The following is a 26,680-nucleotide window of genomic DNA, read 5'->3' on the forward strand; positions in this document are numbered from 1 at the left end:
AGCAGCACAACTGTTTTCAACATTGATAATAATAAATAAATGTTTTTTGAGCAGCAAATCAGCATATTCAAATGATTTTTGAAGGATCATGTGAAACTGAAGACTTGATTAATGATGCTGAAAATTCAGCTGCCGTTACAGGATTAAATTGTAATAATATTTTAGAATAATGTAGTTTTTTTTTATCAAAGAAATGCAGCCTTTTTGAGTTTAAGAGACTTCTTTCAAAAATATAAAAAAAAACCTTACTAACCCCAAACTTTTGAATGGTAGCCTATTGTATGAAAAAATATATATGATGCTGATGGTTTTAAGTGCAGTGAAAGTGTCCAGTCCATTCCATCATGGAGTCCCATATGAGGTGCTCTCCATGGAGCTCTATAACAGTAAAAAAAAAGTGTATATATATATATATATATATATATATTTTTTTTTTTTTTTGCAAAACAATAAATAAATCATTTAGAAAAATTGAAGTGACTTTTACTCACCAGTGGCACACCGTCACTTTTTTTGTCCATGTGAATAAATTTATGTTTGGCATAGTCACGGTCCTTCATACAAGTAAGCATGACCCAGTCACAAACAGCAGTCACCTGGGAGAAATTCAGGAACAATCTGAAAATACTTGATTCAAAGCCATTAAAAAAATTATAATATTAACTAGTGCTTACCAAGCTAAGAAAGGCAAGAGTGGCCCCAAGATTCACAATAGTGGGCACAATATGGAATTTACCAGCCTAAAGAGACAAAACAAAACAGAGTAAACAAATATGAAGGTTGACTAAGATGCTGGTTATTATATCATGCTTTAGAGACTAGCAGACAAACCTTCCCAAACACAATCACATCAAAGCGGATTCCAAAGCCCTTTATCAATGTCCGTGTTTCAATGCCTTCATTGTTTTTATAATATTTAGCATATCTGTGGGAAAGTACAAAATTATTATCCAATAGAAATAAAGATAGCTTTAGATACAAAATGTTACAATCAAAAATCGAAATTTTCAATGTACCGGAAATTGTTGCCAGGGGCAACGTTATTTTCAGGATTTTTGTTGTCCAGTCTGCTGAAAGAATATTTTGGAATGCAGAAGTGTTCTGGGAAGTCCAAGTCACAACTCCAGTCAATGAAAATCGCTATAATACCACCCTTTAACATTAAAACACACTGTCAATTACAAGTAAAATACAAGTAAAGAAAAGTAAAATACTAAAAATAAATACACTATTGTTCAAACGTTTGGGGTTGGTTTTTGAACGAAGTCTCTTATGCTCAACCAAGACTGCATTTAGGGGATATATATATATATATATTTATATATATATATATATTTATAAACACTCATTTGGTGCTTAAGAAAAATCTATGTTATCAATGTTGGTCAACCATATAAACCATTATAATAAGAAAAAAAAATCAAGATTCTTTGTTGAGTAGAAAGAAAGAAATACAAATTTATGTTTCATGAAACTATAGATGGCTTATAGGTCCTTAACCAGGGGTGCAGGAGGTTCACCAAATTTGAATAAGTAAGTGATAATGTACATCACAAAATAAACCCCGACCCCGGGTGATCAGGGCCCCCAGCCAGCTGCAGCAAGGGGGTATTCCAGAAAGCAAGGTTATACCGTCAAACATACACTGAACTCTTAGTTGATTAACCCAATCCTTGCTTACTCAAAGTATACTTTAGTATACTGGTTCCAAAAACGCATCCGGGAGTAAGTTCTAACCCAGAGTATGTTCACAGTTAACACACAAGACATTCTCAACAGAGCGACGAGTCACCATGGAAACGAACGCTAAGAAAAGCACGCCATACTACTTTTAATGTCGATTTACATATTTGGTGAATATCGCCCCTATTTAGTGGTTGTGCAATCAGTTTTCAATCTTTTTGTTTAATAATCTTTAATCACTGTGATTAAGAACTACTTTGTTAGTTTGATGCTAATTATACAATACAAAGAAAGACTGATTAAACTAAATAAGTGTGTGCTTGCAAAGATAACATGGCTGTAAAAGTTAATTATTTTTTATGTTTAGTCGTTTTGCTTCTACATTGCTTGAAAGGTAAGATACATCATAAATGTTTTTTTATTATAGAAATACATAGAAAACGTCCTGTTGCAAAAAAAAAAAAAAAAAAATGTCTGAATGTAGATTAACGATGTGTGAGATGCTAATATATATATATTATACTAAAAAAATAAGCATTACCTTGTTTTAATAGTGCTTTGCATATATCAGTATAACTATTTATAATATTGTGCGCAATCTGTTAGGCCCACTGGAGCCTCATCAATAGATTAGGAGCTGGAGCTCATCAATTGATTAGGGTTGGAGATGAACTGTGCAGGACAGTCGATCGGCAGGAGCAGGGTTGGGCACCCCTGATTTAGACCATTCTTTTGACTTCTAACATGTAGTCAAACGTGACACTCAACAAACCTAGCCAGTTCAGGTATTCCATGTGTTCTAGCTCAAGCACACCTGGTGCAACTAATGAAGCCCGTGATTAGTTTGCATCAGATGTGCTGAGACAACACCTGTATTGCAGATTTGTGCTGTTGTGAGGGATTCTATTCAGGGGGTTGAATAATTTTTAGACTGCAGGAGCCATTAAAAGTTGCATTTTCAGTTGAATTTGGGGAAACCACTTGAAACATTTGTTGTGTTGAGCTATTTCAATTACTTTTGTTTACAGACTGAATGCCAATAAACCTGACTTGCAATAGGGGTTGAATAATTTTGATTACAACTGTATAGCATTATTGAAGATACAGACTTTAATAGCAATGACGCTGAAGTCTTCTCCTGCCTCGGTTACAATGTCCCCCAGACGGAAAATAGGACAGTGCGGGTCTGTTTTACGATTAAACGTGCAGTTTTTTAAGTATGTGGAGTTGATGTGTTGCAGAATGTTTCGCCTAGAAATAACACAAAACATGACATTGAAAGGATCAGATTTACATAACTCAAATTTTAATTTAAAATAATGTTTCTCTCTCAACCAGTCATCTTTGAAGACCTTAGATTTAAATGATTACCATAATGTTACCATGTTGTTTCTGTTCATCTATGATTAAAGTGCATGACCTACAAATGAATGAACTTACTTTCTGAAACTGAACATTGGATATTGTATGTTGTTTTTGATGAGCACTGTGAAGTCCTCCGCTGCACTTAGAAGAGCAGGTCTGTATGATCACAAACTATATTAATATTCCCAGTTTCGATTGTGCAAACTGCATCAAACTTGTTCACTTTTACTAAAGAAACTCACTTTGGAATGATGGTATCATTTTCAAGTGGACACCATGCCATCACCTCACAGGTTTTGATTGTATCCGAGTATTGTACACATCGGCCAGTCTGAACACCTGCGAGGAGGACCACAGAGATTTCTTATAGATATCTCTAATATCGTGCAGCGTTATGCAGAACATGAAAACTCACCATTGCCACGGATTTCATTGAATCCCTCTTTACAATCACTGTCTGATTTACAATTAGTGAATTCACTTGGAATCTGTAAAAAGGAATCATTCACAATGCAACGTGCAACTCTTCATGTGTGAGAGTGGACATATGCAAATCTGTTTTATCGTACCTCAGGACAGCTGCTCTGGGTCTGGCCAGGAGTGACAATCATATTTGTTAACACAAAGAAAGAGTTTTCTCCCTACCAAAAAAAAAGAGAAAAAAAAAAAATGCTTGAATGTGGAATTCATTTCTACAAAATGCATATGTCTGTTGGACAAACGCAAATTAAGAGAAACCACTGTATTTCCTCTGCAATGGGTTTCTGTCAAACAAATTAGATACCTGGGGTGGGATGACATATTCAGATACGTCCCAAACATGAACTCCCTCAATGGATGAATTGGTCAAAATGTTTCCTTTCACCTTGGTGCTGACTGAGCTGATCACTGAGTCTTGGTTCTGGTAAGCGCGCTGATACCAGCAGACATATCTTTAAAAAGTATACAGATATGGAGTTACCCTGAACAGTCAAGACTGCATTGAATTTCACTGAGAACATGACACGCTTAAATGTTTAAGTTACAGTGCTATGCATAAGTTTAGACACCCATGCTAAAGTTGACTAAAAAGAGGAATAAAAAATCATCTTTTGGAAATTGAACTTAATGCCTTAATTAAAAAAAAATTCTTTGTGAATGAATAATGTATCGTACCTAGAGATTGGCATGGAGTACTTTCCATAAGATCATCTCTCAATGCAAATCAAACCAGCTATTAGGCTAATTGAAATAAAACCATGCCAATCTCTAGGTATGGTGAAGGCTATGTGATGATGTGGGGCTATTTTAATTCCAAAGGCCAAGGGAACTTTATCAGGATGCATAGTATCCTGGATCCATGAAGTAACTGGCCTTTAAAAATAAAAATCTGCCTGCCTCTATGGGAATTTAACATAGGGGTGTCCAGACTTATGCACCCTGTATTTTAAGGAAGAACATTTATTTATTTACGATACATTATTCATTCACAAAGAAAATTGGTGTCCTTAAAGGTTGGATTTTTCCTAATTTTTTTAATTAAAGCATTAAGTTCAATTTCCAAAAGATGATTTTTTATTCCTCTTTTTAGTCAACTTTAGCATGGGTGTCTAAACTTATGCATAGCACTGTATATACAGTACTATGCAGAAGTCTTAGGCACGTTAATATTTTCACCCCAAGAAAATGGTTTTGATTTATCTTTTTATGTAGTGTGTCAGTAGGAAATATCAGTTTACATTTCCAAACATTCCATTTGCCATTAATTGTAATAATCCAGTGAGATTTTTGTAAGCACAAGGAGTCTGACAACAGCCGGTGCTACACACGAAGATCTGATCTCACTATCATCGTGTCTGTCGGTGATCACATGAAGAAACAGAAAAAACTGAGACAAGACTAAATCCAGAAGAACTGCGGCAACGTCTCTAAGACAGCTGAAGAAACCTTCCTGCAAAGCTACCTGAAAAACTATGCGCAAGTGTACCTAGGACAAAAACTGTTTTAAACATAAAGGGTGGTCACACCAAATATTGATTTGATTTAGTTAGATCAATAAAATCTACTTTTGACATTATTTTTGAAAGCATCTTCACTTCACAGCATTTTTACACAAGTGCCTAAAATTATTCACAGTACTGTAGCTTTGCAGGAAGGTTTCTTCAAGTGTCTTGGAATCGTTGCAGCAGTTCTTCTATATTTAGTCTGTTTCAGGTTTTTTTCATGTGATCACAGACAGACTTGATGGTGAGATCAGATCTCCATATGGAGTACCAGCTGTTGTCAGACTTCTGCATACAAAATTCTCACTGGATTATTAACATTTTTGGCAAAATGAATGTTTGGAAATGTATACTGATATTTGCTACTGAAACGCTACAGTAAAAGATAAAAAATAACTGGCCTAAAACCATTTTTTGGTGAAAATACTAACGTGCCTAAGACTTTTGCACAACAATAGGCTTGTCAAACTAATTCAGGGGCGTCCAAACCTGCTCCTGGAGGTAAGAGTGTTGGAGCTAAACTCTGCATGATGCTGGCTCTCCCGTTCAAATTAAATCAAATTACATTCTTATTCAAAGTGACTTAAAAATGAAATGAATACAGTAGATGCAATCAATATTTCTTTTGAAGTACAATAAGGCCATGAATTATCTCAAAATATACTCACATGACAACATAGGCGATGATCAAGAACTCTATCAGTCTGAAGAGGAATCCTAGTCTTTTGCTAGTAATAACCAGCGTTACAGGTGTTTGATATTCAAAAAGACAGTGGAGGCAAACACAACAGCTGCACTTAGAGCCCATTGCTGAAGATATGTCCACTATGAAACAACAGTACTTGATGTAAGGTCAGAACACTATGCGTTTTTCTGTAGCCTGATATCTACTACACTTCTCAATAGAATTTACACATGCTTTGAATGTAGTTTCTTATCATACATGAGCAATGAATGTGTAAAGATAAGCACTGCTATCCATCTGCATGTATTTGGTTAAACAGTACCAGTAGCATTTGCAAGCCAATGTCTATAACCGTGTAAAACCCATGAAAATCAAGTGGTTGAATCCTCTCAGCAATGACCAACAGCTCCTAAACACCTTACATGCTATAATTATAACAGAAAATGCACTAAAATGTGTCCTTACTGTAGTACATCTACAGCTCATTTAGTATGACCGATAAATACAGTATACAAAATTATAAACGTTAACAAAAAATTCTGGCCCCTCCAAAAAAAACTCACATAATCAATTGAAAAATAGAAAAATCGCCCATTTATTTCTCTAAGCATAAAATGAACATTATAAAATAGATCAAACCAAAAATGCTGGTAAAATTCTGAATAAAAAAATTCAGTAAAGTTTACAGTAAAAAAAAAAGGTGGTATCAATATAAATCTAGCGTCTCTTCTGGAATACGTTCCCTCGTCCTGGTCCACCACGTCCACGTCCTCTGGCAGCCACTGCAAAAACATTAATGCAAACACAGCTTGATATCATCTTTACAACAAACAATATAAATAACGTCACAGTAATTCTCTGAAAAATACATGTTTCTGATGCAAGATGTGTGGACTGGGTTCGAGAGGCTGTATATACCTTGGGCTTTGAGAATAGCTGCTTTTCCTCGACCTGCACCCGCTGCCTGATTTTTGTTCTTCATACTCTTTAACATGGGAGCATTTTTCAGCATGTCGGGGAGGATGAGGAACCTGATCTTACTGCCACGAATATACACCTGCTCCAGCTGAGATACACGGCCATCCCTGTATGTGACTGTGATGTTTGCCATCTGGAGGAAATTGAAGATGGAAAGTAAAGAATAAGGCAACCTTTCAGACAGAGGAGTGTTTTTACTCGGTGCAAACCTTATTATGAATTCAAAGAATAATATCCAACGCAAAGACTGATAAAACAACTAAAAACTCAACTTACAGTATAAAATCTATAAGGGTAAAATAATGCATCTTTTAGATAAGCATTTATTTTCATGCCTTAAATTAGTTTTCAGTACAAATGCCAAATCTTAGTACCTGGCAGTTCATGTTGTCCTCAGCCTCGATGAGTTTGCCCCTGTAAACCTCCCCAGTGTTGGTTTCACAGGTGACTATGTGTCCCTCTGCTTCATGAAGAACTTTGATGGGCACTCCAATCGACATCTTATTAACAAGTTGTCTGTGAACTGTGTGGGAGAGAAAATGAGACCCTTCAGAACATTTGGCAGATGAGAAATAACTTCGACAGAATGTCAATCTTTGTATTACGAGGTGAAAGCTAGTGGAAGCTGAATAGACTGAAATGAATGGGTCAGACTCAGACACAAGATATTGAGGTTGTTCGTAAACAAGCAAGGGGAAAAAAACCCCACACAACTAACGTTAGAGTTAATTGTTTGAACACAAATAATTCCACAAATAATTGGAACGAAAACATGTTCCAATTTACCAATTTTCCCGAAAAATTTATAAAAAATCTCACCCAAACGTGCACAGAACGTCTACAAACAGTTTTTCTTCGACGTTCTTTAGAATTTCCGGGGATTTTATTGTAACTTACTGGAGACACGCACTGCCACCTACTGGACTGAATTAAAACACAATTTAATGCCACATTGTGTCATTTATAACCAAACTTTAATTTAGTTTGATATTTAAATATCCTGGTTCATCTTTTTATTTATATTGAAATAAATAAATACATACCTGTATAGTATTCACTCAGTTTGAGAAGAAAAAAGTGATTAGATGTATTAATTCTGTTTCTAGACTTCTCTCTGGGGGTGAATTTCAAGGGAGTTCCAGTTCAAAACGTAGAGGATTTCCATCTTTTATCCACGTAACAGCCTCGAAACAGGATTTTCTGCATGTTTTAAAATATAAAATACGTCACCAACTAGAATGCCCGGCCATTTCCACCACTGTATTAATAAAGCCATTTATAGGCATAGAATATAAATTAGATTTTAGTTTGGACTGTCATTTCTCGTATTTCCAGCAGAGGGCGCAGTTCTGCCTCTCCTCAATGCACCGACGCACACTTGTATTTGGTTTGACAGGAAGTGAAACGTTCATCCCTGCTGGGAATGACCACCACAAGGCGTGGACTAAACAAGTCGAGTTTGTAGCCGTTTCACCGCTTTTTTTCACCAACAGCCTCATCAGCATCAGCAAGATGGACAGATTTCAGCGTGTCTGATGTAGAGGACAGGAGGGCAACGGCTGTCCGGCTAACCCCGCTAGCAGACAGTCTTCATGAATCAAGCCCTGATATTAAACATCACTGCAACACAACAACACAGAGAGACGCACGCAGACTGCATCATGAACGGTGAGTTCGTGTTAAATGACATTCAAATGAAACGTCTTCGATGGCTTGTAACTTAACTGTTTAACCCAACTAGCATTATAATCAATCATGATCCTTCTCTGGCATACAATACTGGACCAAACACACAACCCGGATATATTTATTTAAAACGAAGAAATGAACAGTTCATGTATTGTCTTGAAGCAGCTTGTCTTTAACTTTAAGTTGTTATTCACTCTCTTACCTGTTTTACGTGAATAAAATGTGACTTGATATAATTTAAGTTCACAATGATAATGTGAATATATCAAAAGCTGCTTATTGTGGCACAATGACATTACCAGCTTCCTTTCTGACCTTGTTCTGCCAGATGATGTGATGCTAAACGTACCGGTCATCCGGCAGCTGTTCCACTGGGATTGTGGCCTGGCTTGTTCCAGAATGGTACTGGAGTAAGTATGAATCTTAAGAGATGTATTATTATCCTGCAACAATTACTACCCTAATGATAAATATTTCAACTTTTTGTTTGCGTGTGCAGGTATTTACATCCAGTAAGTGAGGAGGAATTTCAGAGAGCGTGTTTGGACTTGGAGTTCACAGAGAGCGTGTGGACTATAGACCTGGCTTATCTCATGTGTAAGCTGGGGGTCAGACACTGCTTCTGCACACAGACTCTCGGTGTGGACAAGGGCTTCAGGAACCAGGTATATGAGCTGCTGTCAGTGTCATGATCACTGAGGATAGATATAGTACAAGCTTTGTGTCACATGCATATTTCCAAGAAAAAGACAATGTTAAAGCATTGGTTTTTATGGTTGTGGAGTTGTAATTTTAGTTAAAGGATCAGTCCTGACTCAGATGTTGTAACTGTTCACCTTGGCATCTGAATCATTTTTCCGTTTCCTTTGTTGTCTTGCTTCAGTCTTTCTACAAAAAGCATTTTGAAACAGAGGAGGACAGGGTGAATGAACTCTTTATGAAGGCTGAGAGCAAAGGGGTCCTGGTGAAGAAATGGTGAGGTTTTTCCACATTTGTCACATTTTTCTGTTCTGTGGAGCATGCTGACACTTTTTGCTTGATATACTGGTTCACCACCATCATGGAAACCCTAGAAATGTTAAGAAAAGACTTGAAAAAATTGTGGAAATCAACATACATGTGGAAAACATTTTAATGCTTAGGTTTAAAATATTGAATTCAGGCGATCCATTCTTTATAATATGAATATAAAAAAGTGTTTATGCTGTAATCAAACATGACTGGAAAAGTCATGACAATTCATTGGTCAAAAATTAGCCATGCACAATATATGAGCTATTGGCCCGTATTGAAGACTTTTTTAATTTATTGCTATCGATGATATTGTATATTTAATTATGCATTTAATCATATCCATTTTCTTTTATTTTTACTAAAGTGATTTACATTGAATTGAAGGCATTTTTTTTCTCCGTTCATGCATTCCCTGGGAATCGAACCCATTCTCCGTTTGTCATGCTCTACAGATGGAGCTACAGGAATGCTTAAAATCAATCGAAAACAATTTTTTAAAATCCATTTAGACGAAATAGTATCAAATTTCAGACATTTATCCTTGTGTGTGTATATATATTTACCGTTCCATCATATCTGTATAAATTTACCAGATTTTATAAAAATATATCTCAGCTGAAACTCCTGTGCAGTGCATGAAGAATTCTGATGACATCTGTCTGTTGTAGCTCTGTTACAGTTCAGGAGATCCAGAGCCACCTGGAACAGGGTCATGTGGCCATCGTGCTGGTCAACGCAGTGGTGTTGGTGTGTGAGCTGTGCTCCACGCCTGTCAAATACTGCTGTTTCCTCCCTGTGGGTCAGAAGTGCTTCTGCAGGAAGCCAGATTACCAAGGCCACTTTGTGGTCGTGTGTGGATTTAACCGCAATACCGGCAGCGTCTTCTACAACAACCCCGCCTACTCAGACCGTATGTATTGAGAAGTTTGGATAAGTCTAAACACCAGTTTTGCTAAAATTAAATTAGATAACGAAATATCAAACCAAGTGGCATTATTTATATACACTCACCTAAAGGATTATTAGGAACACCATACTAATACTGTGTTTGACCCCCTTTCGCCTTCAGAACTGCCTTAATTCTACGTGGCATTGATTCAACAAGGTGCTGAAAGCATTCTTTAGAAATGTTGGCCCATATTGATAGGATAGCATCTTGCAGTTGATGGAGATTTGTGGGATGCACATGCAGGGCACCAAGCTCCCGTTCCACCACATCCCAAAGATGCTCTATTGGGTTGAGATCTGTGACTGTGGGGGCCATTTTAGTACAGTGAACTCATTGTCATGTTCAAGAAACCAATTTGAAATGATTCGAGCTTTGTGACATGGTGCATTATCCTGCTGGAAGTAGCCATCAGAGGATGGGTACATGGTGGTCATAAAGGGATGGACATGGTCAGAAACAATGCTCAGGTAGGCCATGGCATTTAAACGATGCCCAATTGGCACTAAGGGGCCTAAAGTGTGCCAAGAAAACATCCCCCACACCATTACACCACCACCACCAGCCTGTACAGTGGTAACAAGGCATGATGGATCCATGTTCTCATTCTGTTTACGCCAAATTCTAACTCTACCATCTGAATGTCTCAACAGAAATCGAGACTCATCAGACCAGGCAACATTTTTCCAGTCTTCAACTGTCCAATTTTGATGAGCTCGTGCAAATTGTAGCCTCTTTTTCCTATTTGTAGTGGAGATGAGTGGTACCCGGTGGGGTCTTCTGCTGTTGTAGCCCATCCGCCTCAAGGTTGTGCGTGTTGTGGCTTCACAAATGCTTTGCTGCATACCTCGGTTGTAACGAGTGGTTATTTCAGTCAAAGTTGCTCTTCTATCAGCTTGAATCAGTCGGCCCATTCTCCTCTGACTTCTAGCATCAACAAGGCATTTTCGCCCACAGGACTGCCGCATACTGGATGTTTTTCCCTTTTCACACCATTCTTTGTAAACCCTAGAAATGGTTGTGCGTGAAAATCCCAGTAACTGAGCAGATTGTGAAATACTCAGACCGGCCCGTCTGGCACCAACAACCATGCCACACTCAAAATTGCTTAAATCACCTTTCTTTCCCATTCTGACATTCAGTTTGGAGTTCAGGAGATTGTCTTGACCAGGACCACACCCCTAAATGCATTGAAGCAACTGCCATGTGATTGGTTGATTAGATAATTGCATTAATGAGAAATTGAACAGGTGTTCCTAATAATCCTTTAGGTGAGTGTGTGTGTGTATATATATATATATATATATATATATATATTATACACCAATGAGCCAAAACATTTTGACATAGAGCCACCGTAGATCGAACTTGTTGGTCCAGCATGTCCCACACATGCTCAGTTGAATTGAGATCTAGGGAATTTGAAGGCCAGAGCAACACCTTGAACTCTTCATCATGTTCCTCAAACCATTCCTTAACAATGTGTGGTAGGGTGCATTATCCTGCTGAAAGCATTATCCACTTCCAAGTCAAGTCACCTTTATTTATATAGCGCTTTTTACAATACAGATTGTATCAAAGCAGCTTCACAGTGATAACATGAAAATAATACAACAAAGTTTGTTTCTAGAAGAAAATTGCGTCATCGTCCACCTTAAGTAAGGCAGATCACCACTGGAACTGGAACACCACTGTTATGAAGGGGTGTAACTGGTCTGCAATAATGTTTAGGTACAGTAGCGTCCACATGAATGGCCAGACACAGGGTTTCCCAGCAGAACATTGCTCAGTGCATCACACTCCCTCCATCGGCTCATTGTCCCAAAGTGCATCCTGGTGCCATCTCTTCCCCAGGTAAACGGCAAACATGTATATTGCCGTCGACGTAAGGTAAAAGAAAAGGGGACTCATTGCAGAGTCCTGCACGGGTCCTGTTTGGTAAACCTGCACCCGTCCCACACCCACAGTACTTAACAGAACACCGACCCGTTATCCAACAGCAGCACTGATTTAATTCCGCACCCGACTCGACCTGTTTGACATAAAGACCGTGACCCAAACTGCATCCGCATTAAATCTACATCAGGTAGACAAAAATGATTTATTTAACACAAGCAATCAAACCAACGTTATGCATTGTGAGTTGATGCATTTATGAAAAATAGACACGCAGGCCAACATGGTAATAATTAAAAGGAAAAAAAGATGAAAACTTGGATCTGTCGTGTAAACAATACAAAACTTTTGCCTGCATCTTGTGAACAATCTGCCCATACAGGCTATTTTGAACAAATGCCCATAAATCACACACGCTTAGATGTCTCTATAAATTAAAAGAACATATAACCAAACATGAGCCCTTACTGTCATATAATATTTGGGATATTTTAGCATATTCACTCTGCATGCAAAATGCGGTTGTCTCTCCTGAAACTCTGCAGTGTATATGTGGCCGTTGATCCTCTTAGCAGCATGAAAGATAAAACTTTTATTCAAATTGCGAATAGATTATATATTGAAAGCGAGCAAAGAGCACTCCCTTAATGACTGAAGCTATCAATCACTGTATGCAAACGCTGTGCTCAATGCTGCAAATCGCGTTGTAATTAGAAACCTTTGACGTTCTTTAGACTGTAGAACGTGAGCACAAATAAGCACGGGACCGGTTGAAAGCAGCTGGCTATCAGTGGGTACCAAATTGAGTCGAAATAGAAATAGTCTTTGCTATTGGACCCGCAGTCCGCCCGTGCCTATTAATTCCCGACCTGCACCCGCACCGCAAATGACCATGTAAATATTATTCCACCCGTCACATCAAATATTAGTGTCGCGCGTGTAGGACTCTGACTCATTGGACCAGGCAACCTTCTTCCTCTGCTGCAAGGTCCAGTTCCGACGCTCGCGTGCCCATTGCAGATGCTTTCGATGGTGGACAGGGGTCATCATAGGCACTCTGATTGTTCTGCGGCTACACAACCCTTTGACAAATGCAGTTTGTTGAAACACATAACCATCATTCCACAACCATCAACCATTCTGTTGGCTCGGACCAGACGGGATAGCCTTCGTTGCCCCTGTGCATCGATGAGCCTTGGGCGCCCAATACCCTGTCACCGGTTTCTGGCTTGTCGCTCAGATCCTCCTGCATTTCTCCCGCATCCAATATGTTGATTATGAAAACTGATTTGTCAATGTGGTACACATCTGATATGTAATATGTGGCCTAGTCAGGAGATGAGCAATGATATTCGCTTCACCTGTGACTGGTCATAATATTTTGGCTCATGTATGTATATGTATATATATATATATATATATATATATATATATATATATATATATATATATATATATATATATATATAATATTCCGATTGTCAAACCACCTTGGATTTGTTTGCAGATGCCTTTTTGATATGTTTGATACTTCATTATCTAATGCAATTTATACATTTTTAAGTATCAAAAAAATTCACCTCATTTATTATGGTTATTTTTTATAACTGAGAATCTTTACACATTGCAGGAACATTAAAACTGTGTGTCTCATATATGCCTATCACTTTGATTGACAGGTGTGTGCTGCACTAGCTTTAGCAATTTTGAGGAGGCCAGAAGGAGCTACGGAACGGACGAGGACATTCTGTTAATCTACAAAGATGATTGAGTCTTACCGCTTTTGAATGAACACGCATTTAACACACTTTTAGCATCCATTGTGGTTGGCTGGGTAGCATTTTTGCCAAAAGGTAGCACGTACCAGTTCTGCTGGCCAATAGCGGGTAGTATGTGTCACCTCTGGCTATGGTCCTCATAAGTGCTGTAGTGTCGCACAAAACATTACTATGGTGCTACATCGGCCACTGAATGAAATATTCACACAGACAGGAAAGGGAGATGCTATGTATATGTAACTCATCGTTATTGTTATGTGGACTTATATTTTTATCTAGCACATTTGATTTATATAGTCTCTGCCACTGTAAGAGGTAGAGGAGGAGTGTACATAATGTTTTTCATTCATGTAAAGATGGAGATTTTGTGATTGTTCAGGGTAACCTTGCAAAATCATGGGGTTGTGATTATTATTATTATTGTTTTCATTTTTCCCTCTTGGAAGCCACTTAATTGAGCATACAGTGAAAGTTTTTAATTATTGTGAAAGAGGGAAGCTGTTTTTAAAAACTCAGGTAAGATATGATAAATCCAGTATGCTAAATTATGTCCCACTGTCGGGAAAGAAATGTTTCAGGGGTGCAATACGTGTGGATTCATTTACTCCAGGGGTTTCCTCAAGAACAAAATCACCTGGACATCTGTCATAACCTCATGTAAAGTAGCAAGAGAGAGTCTGGCTGCTTTTGTGGGCGACTCTAAGCTGTGAACCATACAGTACATTTCAAAATCACTCAGCACTAGTACAGTATTAGACTCATTTCTGTATTAAAGACAATATTTTGTTGTTAAATTCTCATTATTATAACGTGTTGGTGTTATCAGAGAGAGAACAGGAACACTACGTTTGGAGTTTTACGTCAGTTGTTTTGTGGAATAGAGTCGTGCGCCGTTTGAAATGGTCTGAACACAGTGTTGTGAATGCTTTGCTGTTTGCTTGTAAACACTACGCCTGCTCAGTGGTTCAGATGGTTCAATCATGACAAAATGGAAGATGAATGAAATGCTTGCACTATGGTGTTCCACCAGCCATAAAACTGTTATTTAATCTTTGATCATTCATGTTAAAATGTTATTTTTGTGATTTCTTTTTTTTTAAAGACTGCATCAGGTGTCCGATTACATCAGCTTGTGCTTATTTTTAAAAGAACATAAGGAATGTTGATATGGCAAACTTTATTTTTATGAAATATATAGTTGCATTTAGGAAATGAATAAAAGTTGGATTTGTATTTTAATCAAACGCATCATTTCCATTATTGACCTTAAAAATGAACTGATAAATTATATAAATTAAGTTATTTTGTGAAATTCAAGCACATATCCCTAATACATAACGTGGTTCTCCTGCATCTGCAGAGTTTGGCTTTCAGAAGAAAGCACAGTTCTTCTCACGGGCTTTTGGCACTCACTCCTTAACAACGTTGGGTTTGAAGTCATGCTGGACGGCTTTTTTCAGCTCCTCTGCGTACATTTCATATCTCCCAGTCATCTGTGGAGATATTCATATGTGTGAATGGCATACGGAAACTACTATAGACTGTCCTGTTTCAATATCTATAGGATATGACTTTTGTCAAAGAGAATAAACCTCTCTGATGGTGATCATGATGAGATATCTTCCTGAAAGTACTGTATTGATTTTTATCCCACCTTGAAGTTCCATTTGTCAGCAACTTGGCGATTTAGGTTCAAGTCCAGCTCTGTCACCAGGAGGCCATCGCGGGTTCTGGATAATCCTGGGGATCTGCTGCCATCAGGAGCAGCTACGTAGCTGGAGCCATAAAAGTGGCCCAAGTCACGGTGCGCTACGGATAAGGCAAATCAGAAATCGTATAATAAATGCACACCACCGTTCAAAAGTAAGCTCAATTCAGTAAGATTTTTTTTTTTTGGTGAGTCACTTATGCTCACCAAGGCTACATTTATTTGATCAAAAACACTTAAAAAAAGGAATATTGTGAAATATTATTACGATTTAAAATAATAGTTTTCTATTTTAATGTATGTTAAAATGTAATTTATTCCTGTGATGGCAAAGCTGAATTTTCAATCTAGTCTTGAGTGTCACATGATCCTTCAGAAATCATTCTAATGTGGATTTGCTGCTCAAGAAACATTTCTTATTATTATCAGTGTCGAACAGTTGCGCTTCTTACTATTTTTGTAGAAATGGATAAAAAAATTGTTTAGTATTCTTTGATGAATAGAAAGTTCAAAAGAACAGCATTTAATTGAATTAGGAACATTTTTGCGATATTGTAAATGGCTTTGTCACTTTTGATTAATGTGTCCTTGCTGAATAAAAGTATACATTTCTTAGGCTATATTACTGACCCCAAACTTATGAATGGAAGCGTAAGTTTACAAACTACAAATCAACATTTGATCCCAAATGACCCCATTTTGGCATAGTTTTTTCTGTTTTAACATTTAGTCAGTTAATTTTTATGTTTATGTTTATTAACTCAGCTACAGTTTAAACTATTTTCTCATGTCCCAAATTTTGCTAACAGGGTTGCAAAACCTCAGAAAATCTATGAAAAATAATACAACAATACAATATCTAGTTTCATCTCCTGAGGCTGACATTCAACAAGGTTAAACATCTTGTTTCACTGATCATGGTGGGAAAGAAAAAAGAGTTAATTATTAAGTAGTTTTAGACTGTATTTTGTACCCTATTCATGGAAACCTGTCCTCGTATATGTTTGTGTGACCCTGGTCATGTTACATAGAGGCTGTACATGCATGTAAAACAGCAGAGGGGGGTTTTGTGAAAGGCTTATGCAACAGTAATGAGGGCTGAAAGTGAGAACAGAGCCTGACAGACCAGAGCTTTGGGAACACGACACCTATGAACAAGGTCCCTTGTCCTCAGCCTGTCACCAACACAGATGCTACATTGACAGACAGATACGCAGTTCCTTTATATGCTGACACACAGCAACACTAAGCTATGGGAAAGAGCCAGCTGTATACTGACAGGAAGTATCTTTAGGCTTTTCACCCAAATTGAATTACTAGGGTATAAGAGTGCCATCTATGAGTGACTTATGAGAAATGCACTTGCACTAAATGTCTTCATTACACAGCAACCATGCTATGTAAACACAATTGTTCAAAAAGTTTGGGGTCAGTAATGTTTTTGAAAGAAGTCTCTTATGCTCTCCACGGCTGCATTTATTTGATCAAAAATACAGTAAAAACTGTAATATTGTGAAAATTATTACAATTTAAAATAAGTTTTAATATATTTTAAAATGTAATTTATTCCTGTGATGGCAAAGCTGAATTTTCAGCATCCATTACTCCAGTCTTCAGTGTCACATGATCCTTCAGAAATCATACTAATATGCTGATTTGCTGCTCAAGAAACATTTCTTATTATTATCAATGTTGAAAACAGTTGTGCTGCTTAATATTTGTTATGGAAACCAATTTTTTACAGGATTCTAGAATTTTTTTACGCAAAAAATACATATAAATACACAAAATAAAAGAAACAAGCCCACATACGCAGATACATGCACATGCTCAAACAAAATGGATACCTTTCTTTCCATCTCCAGATGTGAACTCATTCTTGAAATACTCCTGGAAAAGAGAGATCTATGTCAAGACTCGAAGGCTCAGGTCGCTTCTGCGCAGAAATCATCAGTAGAGGGCAGCAGAAAACACATATCTGAACATCCAACGCTTTATGAGAGGCACTGCATAACAGTCTGTCCAAATAACTGCCATTTAAAACCAATTTAAAGATAATTGGTTTACTGTATCTAACTCTGAGAATAAAAGTCATCCCTCTAAGACATTATAACCGCTAACAGAGACCAGACTCTACAGAGCCACAGAAAAAAAGGCACCGCTCAACTTGTTTTTTCATCTGTGTAACGTTATTTGCAGTTTGGCTTATAATCCTGGTTAAATGATTAACATGTGCTTATCTAATCTTATTAGAATATATATAGTTTCCTTCAGCTGTGGTTGTGATATTATCACAGTATGCGCATAGTTAGGGTAAACAGGACATTTCCTGGCAATCTCTGTGTGTATTTTAGACTCAAAAGCATCTATTGGGTCATTTATGTCATTTTTAAGATTGTTTAAACAATTTTTGGCACAGTTATAGGACAACAGGTGGCACATACCGTTCCCACCCGGTTGATGGCACAGGTGAAGCAGTGGTTTGCGATGGCTGCATTTCTGGCCTCAATCGACCACATTGGTTCACTGTAACACAAAACCTGCATCAGCATGAGGGAATACGGGCTCTGCGTCTTTCCCATGAGAAGACAGCGGTACAACACCACACCTGAGCAATCCAACTGTGGCCGAGGGGTTAAAGATGATCTCAGCCCCATGTATGCTGTACATTAACCAGTTGAGAGGGTGGTGTCGGCCGTAACAGATGTTAACAGCGATTTTTCCAAACTGTGTCTGGAATACAGAGTGGCCGGTGTTGCCTTCCATGTAATATGTCGACTAGAGGAAGAATGAAAAAGAGTCAGTTTAAAAGATGATTTAGGGAAATGCAACATCAGTACCATGCAGAAAAACAGCACTTCATACATTAGTATTAGTAGGCTATAATACACTCGTTAATATTTCTTTAACCCTTTGATGCATTAAAATCTGCATGAAACTGAAGTTGTGATGGTCTTTTCTTCCCTGTGTGACTGTACATTCGAGTGAAACGGCTTCTCGAACAGGAAAAAATGTAGGACTGGACTTGATTTTGTCCATTGGGAATTGATTGGATTGTTGGATTATTGTATCCTGGTAATCCAGAGTTCTCGCGAGAGCGCAAGTTGAATTTGCTCAGCGAGTTACTCTGGTGTCCAGTAATGATGCTCATTAAATATGCCCCTCGATCTGAGCTGCACCAATCACATCGGGTTATCTGATATAGGCGGGCCAGAGGCGAGCTAAACAGATGACGACAGCGCTGTGATGTCGAAGTCATTAGTAAACATTGCAAGATGGCTATGGATGAACACCAGGCTTTGGCCGCTACAATGAACGAGTTAGCCTTGGCTTTTTATCTAAAACAGGAACAGAAGACGCCTCTCGAATCATTCCTTTGCAAGAAGGACGTTTTTGCTGTTTTGCCGACCGGATACGGTAAGAGTCTAATCTACCAGTTAGCTCTGCTGGTAGCTGAGCGTTATTGTTGTGATTGGTCGTAGTGTTATCCAGTTGCGTGCAGTGAGATTTTCAAATGCATGCTTGGTGCCGCCCCTCGAGCTGGGCGATTTTCATTAGTCGACGCCAGACCATTAATCTTTTAGATTTAGGTCTGGATTTCCAGGCTAGGATTATTGTGGATTGCTATTGCTTTGAAAATATGCATATTAAGACATAAAGACATATTATACACTGCCTTTATGAATAAAGTAGCCAACAGTTTTGTTCAAAAATCAATACTACTGTGCATTTCTTGGAGACACACAGTTGATTCTCTTGTGAATTTGTTTCAATATTTCTGATGGTGGAGTAAAATGCATAAATTAACTTGAAATATTATGTCTGAAAACAGTAAATTACTCAATATTGCATCTTGTTTATTAAACTGTTGTATAAAAGCAATATCAGCAGGAATATCTACAGCATTCAAAAATTATCTTTTGTAATAAAATTGCTAATGCAAAGCCATTCTGATCTAGGTTTAGACTATAATTTCTACAATGTTACCGGCAGGACATTCTTTCAAATATTTGAACTAGTCCGACCAGATCTGATGTATTCTGATCAATACTATTTAGTTCAAGGGAGAATTACCAATGTTTTTCTACTAAACGTTAATCTCTGTGCAACTGCCACTAGGGGGCGAATGCAGTAATGCATTGATTACCACAAAATAATGGACACATTTTTTTTCCCATTGACGGCATGCGTTTGGACGTGTAAAATCCAGGAACTATGTAAAGATAGCATGAAAAATAATCTTATGTTTTAACAGTATTGACAGTGCATGTGATATCTGTACGCCCGCTTCTGAAAAGGCCATAGCTCACCAAAATATACCGTATGTTGTATTTTGAATTGTGGCCACCGTTTGTGATGCAAGCATAAATTCATGCAGGTGATGCAGCATGAAAATTCATGCAGGCTTAAGCTGAACTTAACTGGAGTTCACTGTAAAAATGTATATATGATCAATAAGTTATGACAACATACGTTTTTACATTGCTTTAACTCATCAAAATAAGTTAAGCAATTTTCAACTTTTATATTATACACATTTTTTAAGTTGATAGTACTTAAAGAAATTAAGGCAGCAATTTTTTTTTTTTTTTTTTTACAGTGTTTATGTGTAAACCTTTTAAACATATCTGATGCTAATCAGCATGCCATCAAAGTTCTCCTTAATTTTACTAATAGAGCCGCCTCTGCCATCTGGTTCCTGCAGTTACACTTGTGTTCCAGGAAAAGAAAGTGGGCACATTTCCTGTATTGAGCATTATCACAGTGTGGAATGGATCAAAAGAACAACTGATAAACAGCACAGCAAGGGAGAAATCAACCACTTAAAGTGCCACGGATCATGTAGTGCAGATACACACGCACACACACTCGTTTAACCTGCAGGTGAAAAATTACACCCAACATGCTGGAACAAATCTCTGAAAAGAAGAATTTCCAAAGTGGCTGTACTGGACAACTTTTCAGGTATCCAATATGATTTAGACATACAGTACCCACGCAGCGGCACAAAATACTGATAACTATATGTACAGTAAAGGTCCGAAAATCAGAGTTTTTTTTAATCACTTAAAACTGGAAATAAAAAGCGTGGGATTTCAAAAACATTAACATAAAACGAATAAGAGATTCTGTACTATTTCTGTCACTATTCAAATAAGTAATTTTGAGACACCTTTGTACAGATGAACAGATGTCCTTTCTATTGAATCTCAAGATGCTCTTTGGATCATTCTCGAGAATGTTGGAGAACATGGTCTTCAGGTTTTACACAAACTTCATATTCAACAAGAATTCACACAGCTCGAGTGCCGCTGTCACAAATATACATTCTGACATTTTCCTTTTAATATAATATATTTTAATACAATAACAATGCAATAATGTTTTTTTAATAAAAAAAAAAAAAAAATGCATTTTCACTAATGATCTCAGACTTTTGGACCGCAGTGTATTAAAAATTTATTTATAGCTTACTTAACTCATGTTAGCTTAATGTAAATAGGTGATGAGTGATGACACTCTATTGATGTAAATAAAGAGTGTCACTGTAGCTGTGTTGTGTCACACTGACAGGTGTTTGGCTGTTATGCAGAGGGTGACACCGACCTCGTTGAAGTCTCCCACACGTGGAATGTGATTCTTCCGTGATTTGCCCAGAACATGGCCATTATTGGACACCACCACTGCCGTGTTCCACAATGTTCCACCGTGGATCTCATCCCTCTCCAAAATGGGAGACACCACCACCAAGTTGTATTTTTTGGCCAGCTAGAAAAAATAAAAATCAAGCACAAATAGTTTCAGCATTAGCAGGAATGGCTGCTGAAAGCGGAACATAGCAGGGTGGTCGCACTACATGACATTTTTTCCACATTAAATCACTTTGTCTTGTCATAAAAATGCCAAATTCATCTCTGTGATAATTTTTTTTTGTTTTATGTATTTTTATTCTGCATGTTTCTGCATGTTAGTCACAACACATGACTGATTTGGTTGACAATAGTTTTTCAAATACTAATAAGCAGTGAGGCAGTCTTTTTAAACATTAATAAAATGTTAATTTCATATTTTAGTATAAACATTTAATATTAGCTTAATATACGCTTAATATACGCTTTGGGTATAGGAAAAGCGCAATATAAATAAAATGTATTATTATTATTATTACTTAATAGAGTTAATATACTTTTATAATTTTATAATAGTTTAATATAGTTTTCTTTCCAAGAATTTCATTATTTTAATAATGCTTTTTTTCTTCATTATAATATCAGGATAGTTGTATCACCCTGACTTTTTTATGCTGACAAAAAAAAAAAAAAAAATTTAATAGGGAAATTAAAAACATACTCATCATAGGGTAGAACAGTTTTATTTTAGTATTGTTTATTTCATATTAATTTAATTAATTTAATTTTCATTCAGAAAACATTCTCATTGTAGAAGAGGTATATTCAAGTCATTTTTATGAAAAAAAATATATTTTTGAAGTTAATAAACATGGACAAAAATATTCTTAATTTTTGCCATAATCTAGTGATCTTGGAGAACCTGCATGATGAAAAAATGCAATTGAACAATATTAACAGGAAAGTGTACAAAAAAAACCATACTAACACAGCACTGATTGGTGCTAGAAATGTCATATTAGGATAGATGCGGTTCCTCTGTAAACAGTCAAAGGCCACGTAATTCCTCAGAGCTCAGTATCAGAAGATTCCACAGTTACGTGCTGCAGTGCTCATCGTCTGTGGCTCTTGCCGTGGTCAGAACGTCCCCGTCCCCTCTGTGGGCTTAACCTCCTGCTACTTCCATTAACAAATCAGCAGCCTCAAAGCAGCTGCACAGCACCGCACCAGTTAAAACAAATATGCGCTATATCAAAACTAACTCCCTTCGCAATATAGGCACAAGGGAATAAAACAATTCGGTCCATGCTAATAGAAATACAGCCTCGTCTTGAGTTTCAGGAGTGAACAAATAATTAATTTGGGGACTGAGGTTAAATATTTGAGTGTATAACTAAAGACCAAGATGATGCTTCATAGCAAAGGATGAGTGTAACGTTTATGAAGACATCCAATTACTCAATTCTTACCTGAATACAAAAGCGTGTGGTGAGCCCGTCCTCGGCCGATTCGGCAAACTCTGTCCAGGGCTCCCTCTCTCGTGTGCAAAACGCAAAAGGCATTGCTAAGGGCGGAGACAGGAGAGAAAGTGATGCTTATTATTATTATTTTTTCTAAAATATTTAATTAGAACTGATTTTTATTTATGAGAGTTTTTAATCTGTCGAAATTGATTCTCCTTGGTGTCCAATAAAATGTTGTTTTTCTTGCTAAAAGAGGGAGGATGAAAAGTACAGTGGAAAGGTTTATGGTGTTGTTTTTCATTAGCAGTTGTTGTTTTGTTTAGAGCATGACGAAATGATTATTGTTTACATGGCATTTTTTAATGACTACTAACAAAGCAAACATGCTTCATAGATTTGCATGGAAACACAGGAAATCAGAGCCAAGAGGTCAAAGGTTTACATGGGGTGGTGGTTAAGGGGGTTCAAACCTGGGCAACAGGGCCTATTTGGACCCAAAGGGACTGAATGACCTTTGGGATGCCTAGAGAGTTTATCATTGGAGCATGAGACTCCTTTTCATCAGGAAGCATCCCTACAGCACGCCACGGCCAACACAAACAGACAAACTTTGAGCGCAGCTTAAACTTCGTCACTACGGCCCTACTGCGTTCTGCTGATGTAAACCAGATTCTGCTGATGTCTTCACGGGCATCTTACATCACTGAAGGTCAAGAAGCCTTCCCATCCTATACGCTCTGTTCACAAATAAGCACATTAATTTCCTTGAGGACAACAGGAAATGGTTTATAGATACCCATAGAATTAAAACAAGTAATATTTCTGACTGAATATGGGTAGTTAAGTCATGTGTCGAACAATGTCTTGCAGTGTGACATGCTATATTTCATCTAAAATTATTTGTAAAATAGTTTTAAATTAAAAACATTTTTGTCAACTATGAATGTGTTTCAGCATGTTTTTGAAATTACTGTAGAGCTGATTTTTTTAAAGAAGTGTATAATAAAATATATTTAAAAGTTATTTAAGAAAGAAATATGCCATGAATTTCATATGACACCTGAGAGCTGTATATATTCCAGCTGCATCTTCGAAACAGTCGTGGATTCTGCAGAAAGGGAGCCAGTTGTCTGTGTATGTGTGTTTGTGCGCGTGTGTTTGTGTACTCACTCCAGGCTTCCTGGAAGCATACGATATTGACCCCACACATGGCCGCCACCTCTACCATCTCCCCCACACGCTTATGCAAAGCTGTGATCTGTGAAAGCAAAAGGAGAATACAATTGAAATTCTAATTAATAATGATAAATAGATGAAACTTGTTTTAGCACCTGGCCATTATATGTAGTGTGTACTTCTTTCTCTCACCTGTTCAAGCACAGGAGCATCAGTGGGTAGGACTATCTTGTTCTGAATCAGTCCCACACGGACAGTTCTGGGTGGTCTGAGCTGTTCTGGAGAAGCCTCAAACACATAACCCTTCAGATCAAAATCTTGCTCCGCTGCAGCTTCTATTGCACCCTGGGGAAGGCTGAGCTTCCTGAAATTCATTTATTGCAAAGCTGATTAACTGCTACACATTATGACAGTTTAAACAAATAGGGAAGATCGAGATTGTAGCCCAATGGTCAATAAATGCATGATACATTTTAAACTGGCCTCTCTCCTTCAAAATATGTTTTTCTTTTCAGCACGAATTAAATTGTTATGTAATGAATTGTTATATTTGTAACAGCCTAATGATGTTCAAGTGTGCATCTTTTTTTCTTTAAAACGAAACGAAAACAATGAAAACGTTAAAAGTAGTTTCACTTACATCTATTAAAGCGATATATAGTCAAATAAATCAGAGCATGTCAGGGTTTATATCAAATTCAACTCAATGACGTCATCGCTAAGCCCAGAGACCCTTTTTTTGTATCCAAAGTCCACCATGAATCATTTACTCAGTTTTAACCTTTACTGAATATCTAGTAACTAACCAACGACACTGAAAAACTTCTAGCACATATGGACAAATGTTGTGAGTTAATCTCCTAAAGTGTTTCAGATGTAGGTTAGTTTCATTATAGCCTACAGTATATCCATTCAAATTAAAGTCGGCCGTCATCGCACGTCCCTCCATTCATGACTGAATTCTGGGGCGTGTAGTCTGCGTTTAGTAGTGAAAGTGCGCGTGACTCACTTCAGCTCTTTTCCGAACAGCAGTTTCCTGACGGTCCTGAGTTCTGCTTCAGGTACATGTGCCTCCAGAATCTTCTCTAGCGATTCAAAGTCATTTCCAGACATCTTGAGCTGTCGTCCTCGTGCTCAGTCTGCAGAGAGAGTGAATTCACCTCGATTTGCTTTACTGTTTAACTAGCCCATTTCCAGATCTTATGCAATCGGTTCACGAGCAGAGGGTCCAAGTGATCCCTTATGGTTTGTTGTAACACTTCATATTTTACCATGTCACGACAGACCAGTTTTCAGTCAAAATCGTGTTACCTATAGGCGTTGTTATGTTAGTTTCAAGCAATTTCTGCAGCTGTGCTGCTGACATGCTTTAGGGGGAGATGGGTATGAGTCAGTGGGTAAGTAAGTTGACACACTTAGGCTACCCTTTATCTTGGCAACCGTACACGTTTATTATCATGTGAACATATATTTTGGAACCACCCGTTATTTCTACCAGACTGTGAAAAGGAGATAGCCTACATATGGGAAGAGTGGAAGAAACCCATTTTTGGCTTTTCAAAGTAAAATTTTAGCATAACATAACAGTTGCATCAAAGCAAATTTGTCCAGGTCTAAAAAATATGCTGGACCTTATTGGTGATTTAGCAATGTATAAAATCATGCAAATTATTTAGCTAAATATTAACCTGAATTGGTAAGCTAGATAGTTTTGTCCAAAATGGCAGCTACAGGGCAAAGTGAGCCAAATGATGTGGGGTAAATTGAGCCAGTATTTTAACTTACCCCACCATAAGGCACTTTAGTTCAATTCAATCTCTGAAGTATAACCTGGTATAATGTCAATGTAATTTTGCGCAACTGGTTTAATTAATTTTTTTTTTTTTTTTTTTTTGATAGGAACAATGTACAAGTACACCAAATCCTTCTCTGATAAGAACCAGAAGATGCTTAATCATACATATCTTTCGACCTGTAGTCCCTAATGGCCTAACATGTTTGACATTGCAGAAAAACTACCATGCCAACTAAGAACCTTTTTGACTAAAATGTTTATTAGTTTCAGTGATATTTATTCATTCTAATTCTAATTTAGTTTTTATTTAATTTTTCTCAACAAACTCTGTTTAGTCTGTTTTTGGGAAGGTTACATCTTTGGTGTTCAATATATTGTTTTAGAAATAAACAATTAAAAATATTGAAATTTTAACTTCATTTGGTTGGTTTTATGTTGTTTAAGTTAGCTTTAAGAAAGAAAAAAAAACTATTTGCAAAATAATGAAATGTGAAATTATTCACATGCAGGTTTGATTCAGATTCAGATGGTGCAACTTACCCTCTGACTCGGATCAACTTACCCCGACCTGGATAAATTGAGCACCAGGAACATCATTTTTATAAGAAGCCATTTTTAGAACCCTTTGCCATAGATGTATTCTGAACATTTAAAATGATAGGAAACATTCTGAAATTCTCACCTCAGAATACATCTCTTTCCCTCTTCCCCTACTCCTTCTCTCTCATGCTGAGATCACCAAAATTCACCCAAAAATCTATATGGTTTAATATGAATAATTATCATACAGTATTATACATGTTTGGTATCATTTGAAATGTCTCAGTGCGACTGGTACACATGTCTCATTACCAAAGAAGTAAACTATATATTTAAAATTATTACATTAAGA

General features: G+C 37.2%; 4 protein-coding genes across 5 annotated transcripts; 1 reads left to right on the plus strand and 3 right to left on the minus strand.

Moving 5' to 3' along the window:
- Positions 1-48: 48 nt before the first annotated feature.
- Positions 49-6,150, minus strand: p2rx4b (purinergic receptor P2X, ligand-gated ion channel, 4b). Of its 2 annotated transcripts, none has more exons than XM_084138837.1 (12): positions 5,699-6,150; positions 3,833-3,980; positions 3,618-3,689; positions 3,464-3,536; positions 3,291-3,387; positions 3,124-3,204; positions 2,793-2,934; positions 1,017-1,153; positions 832-925; positions 675-740; positions 492-596; positions 49-378 (listed from the first exon to the last, which is right to left on the minus strand). In XM_084138837.1, exons 1-12 carry the CDS (start codon positions 5,836-5,838, stop codon positions 343-345), a joined length of 1,191 nt encoding a protein of 396 aa, XP_083994963.1. In that variant the 5' UTR covers positions 5,839-6,150; the 3' UTR covers positions 49-342. The 2 variants fall into 2 exon arrangements, with proteins under 2 accessions (XP_083994963.1, XP_083994964.1); XM_084138838.1 differs by having other exon boundaries at positions 3,618-3,638; positions 5,699-5,959.
- A 136-nt stretch (positions 6,151-6,286) lies between these two features.
- On the minus strand, positions 6,287-7,615 carry snrpd3 (small nuclear ribonucleoprotein D3 polypeptide). The gene is made up of 4 exons (XM_084138843.1): positions 7,513-7,615; positions 7,068-7,216; positions 6,634-6,826; positions 6,287-6,497 (listed from the first exon to the last, which is right to left on the minus strand). The coding sequence occupies exons 2-4, from the start codon at positions 7,191-7,193 to the stop codon at positions 6,433-6,435; spliced, it is 384 nt and encodes a 127-aa protein (XP_083994969.1). The 5' UTR covers positions 7,194-7,216; positions 7,513-7,615; the 3' UTR covers positions 6,287-6,432.
- Positions 7,616-8,038: 423 nt separating this feature from the next.
- gucd1 (guanylyl cyclase domain containing 1) lies at positions 8,039-14,961 on the plus strand. The gene is made up of 6 exons (XM_084138840.1): positions 8,039-8,361; positions 8,711-8,792; positions 8,882-9,047; positions 9,266-9,357; positions 10,065-10,306; positions 13,918-14,961. The coding sequence occupies exons 1-6, from the start codon at positions 8,286-8,288 to the stop codon at positions 14,007-14,009; spliced, it is 750 nt and encodes a 249-aa protein (XP_083994966.1). The 5' UTR covers positions 8,039-8,285; the 3' UTR covers positions 14,010-14,961.
- Positions 14,962-15,176: 215 nt separating this feature from the next.
- Positions 15,177-26,234, minus strand: upb1 (ureidopropionase, beta). The gene is made up of 10 exons (XM_084138839.1): positions 25,003-26,234; positions 24,186-24,357; positions 23,988-24,075; positions 22,824-22,918; positions 21,332-21,493; positions 18,333-18,502; positions 18,169-18,250; positions 17,572-17,614; positions 15,671-15,825; positions 15,177-15,509 (listed from the first exon to the last, which is right to left on the minus strand). The coding sequence occupies exons 1-10, from the start codon at positions 25,104-25,106 to the stop codon at positions 15,426-15,428; spliced, it is 1,155 nt and encodes a 384-aa protein (XP_083994965.1). The 5' UTR covers positions 25,107-26,234; the 3' UTR covers positions 15,177-15,425.
- Positions 26,235-26,680: the final 446 nt, after the last annotated feature.

Source organism: Abramis brama (assembly GCF_963993115.1).
Source record: "Abramis brama genome assembly, chromosome: 16".
In the NCBI taxonomy this organism is placed as follows: Eukaryota; Metazoa; Chordata; class Actinopteri; order Cypriniformes; family Leuciscidae; genus Abramis; species Abramis brama.

Coding starts and splice junctions, on each gene's coding strand:
- p2rx4b (XM_084138837.1), bottom strand. CDS start 5,838: ATGGGCTCTAAGTGCAGCTGTTGTGTTTGCCTCCACTGTCTTTTTGAA. Junction 3,981..5,698: donor ATCATCGCCTATGTTGTCAT/GTGAGTATATTT, acceptor TACTTTTTAAAG/ATATGTCTGCTGGTATCAGC. Junction 2,935..3,123: donor CCAATGTTCAGTTTCAGAAA/GTAAGTTCATTC, acceptor TGTTATTTCTAG/GCGAAACATTCTGCAACACA.
- snrpd3 (XM_084138843.1), bottom strand. CDS start 7,193: ATGTCGATTGGAGTGCCCATCAAAGTTCTTCATGAAGCAGAGGGACAC. Junction 6,827..7,067: donor AGGACAACATGAACTGCCAG/GTACTAAGATTT, acceptor AATTTCCTCCAG/ATGGCAAACATCACAGTCAC. Junction 6,498..6,633: donor AGCTATTCTCAAAGCCCAAG/GTATATACAGCC, acceptor ATGTTTTTGCAG/TGGCTGCCAGAGGACGTGGA.
- gucd1 (XM_084138840.1), top strand. CDS start 8,286: ATGAATCAAGCCCTGATATTAAACATCACTGCAACACAACAACACAGA. Junction 9,358..10,064: donor GGGGTCCTGGTGAAGAAATG/GTGAGGTTTTTC, acceptor TGTCTGTTGTAG/CTCTGTTACAGTTCAGGAGA. Junction 10,307..13,917: donor CAACCCCGCCTACTCAGACC/GTATGTATTGAG, acceptor TTTGATTGACAG/GTGTGTGCTGCACTAGCTTT.
- upb1 (XM_084138839.1), bottom strand. CDS start 25,106: ATGTCTGGAAATGACTTTGAATCGCTAGAGAAGATTCTGGAGGCACAT. Junction 24,076..24,185: donor ATGCTCCTGTGCTTGAACAG/GTGAGAGAAAGA, acceptor TTGCTTTCACAG/ATCACAGCTTTGCATAAGCG. Junction 15,826..17,571: donor ATCTGGAGATGGAAAGAAAG/GTATCCATTTTG, acceptor CCTTATCCGTAG/CGCACCGTGACTTGGGCCAC.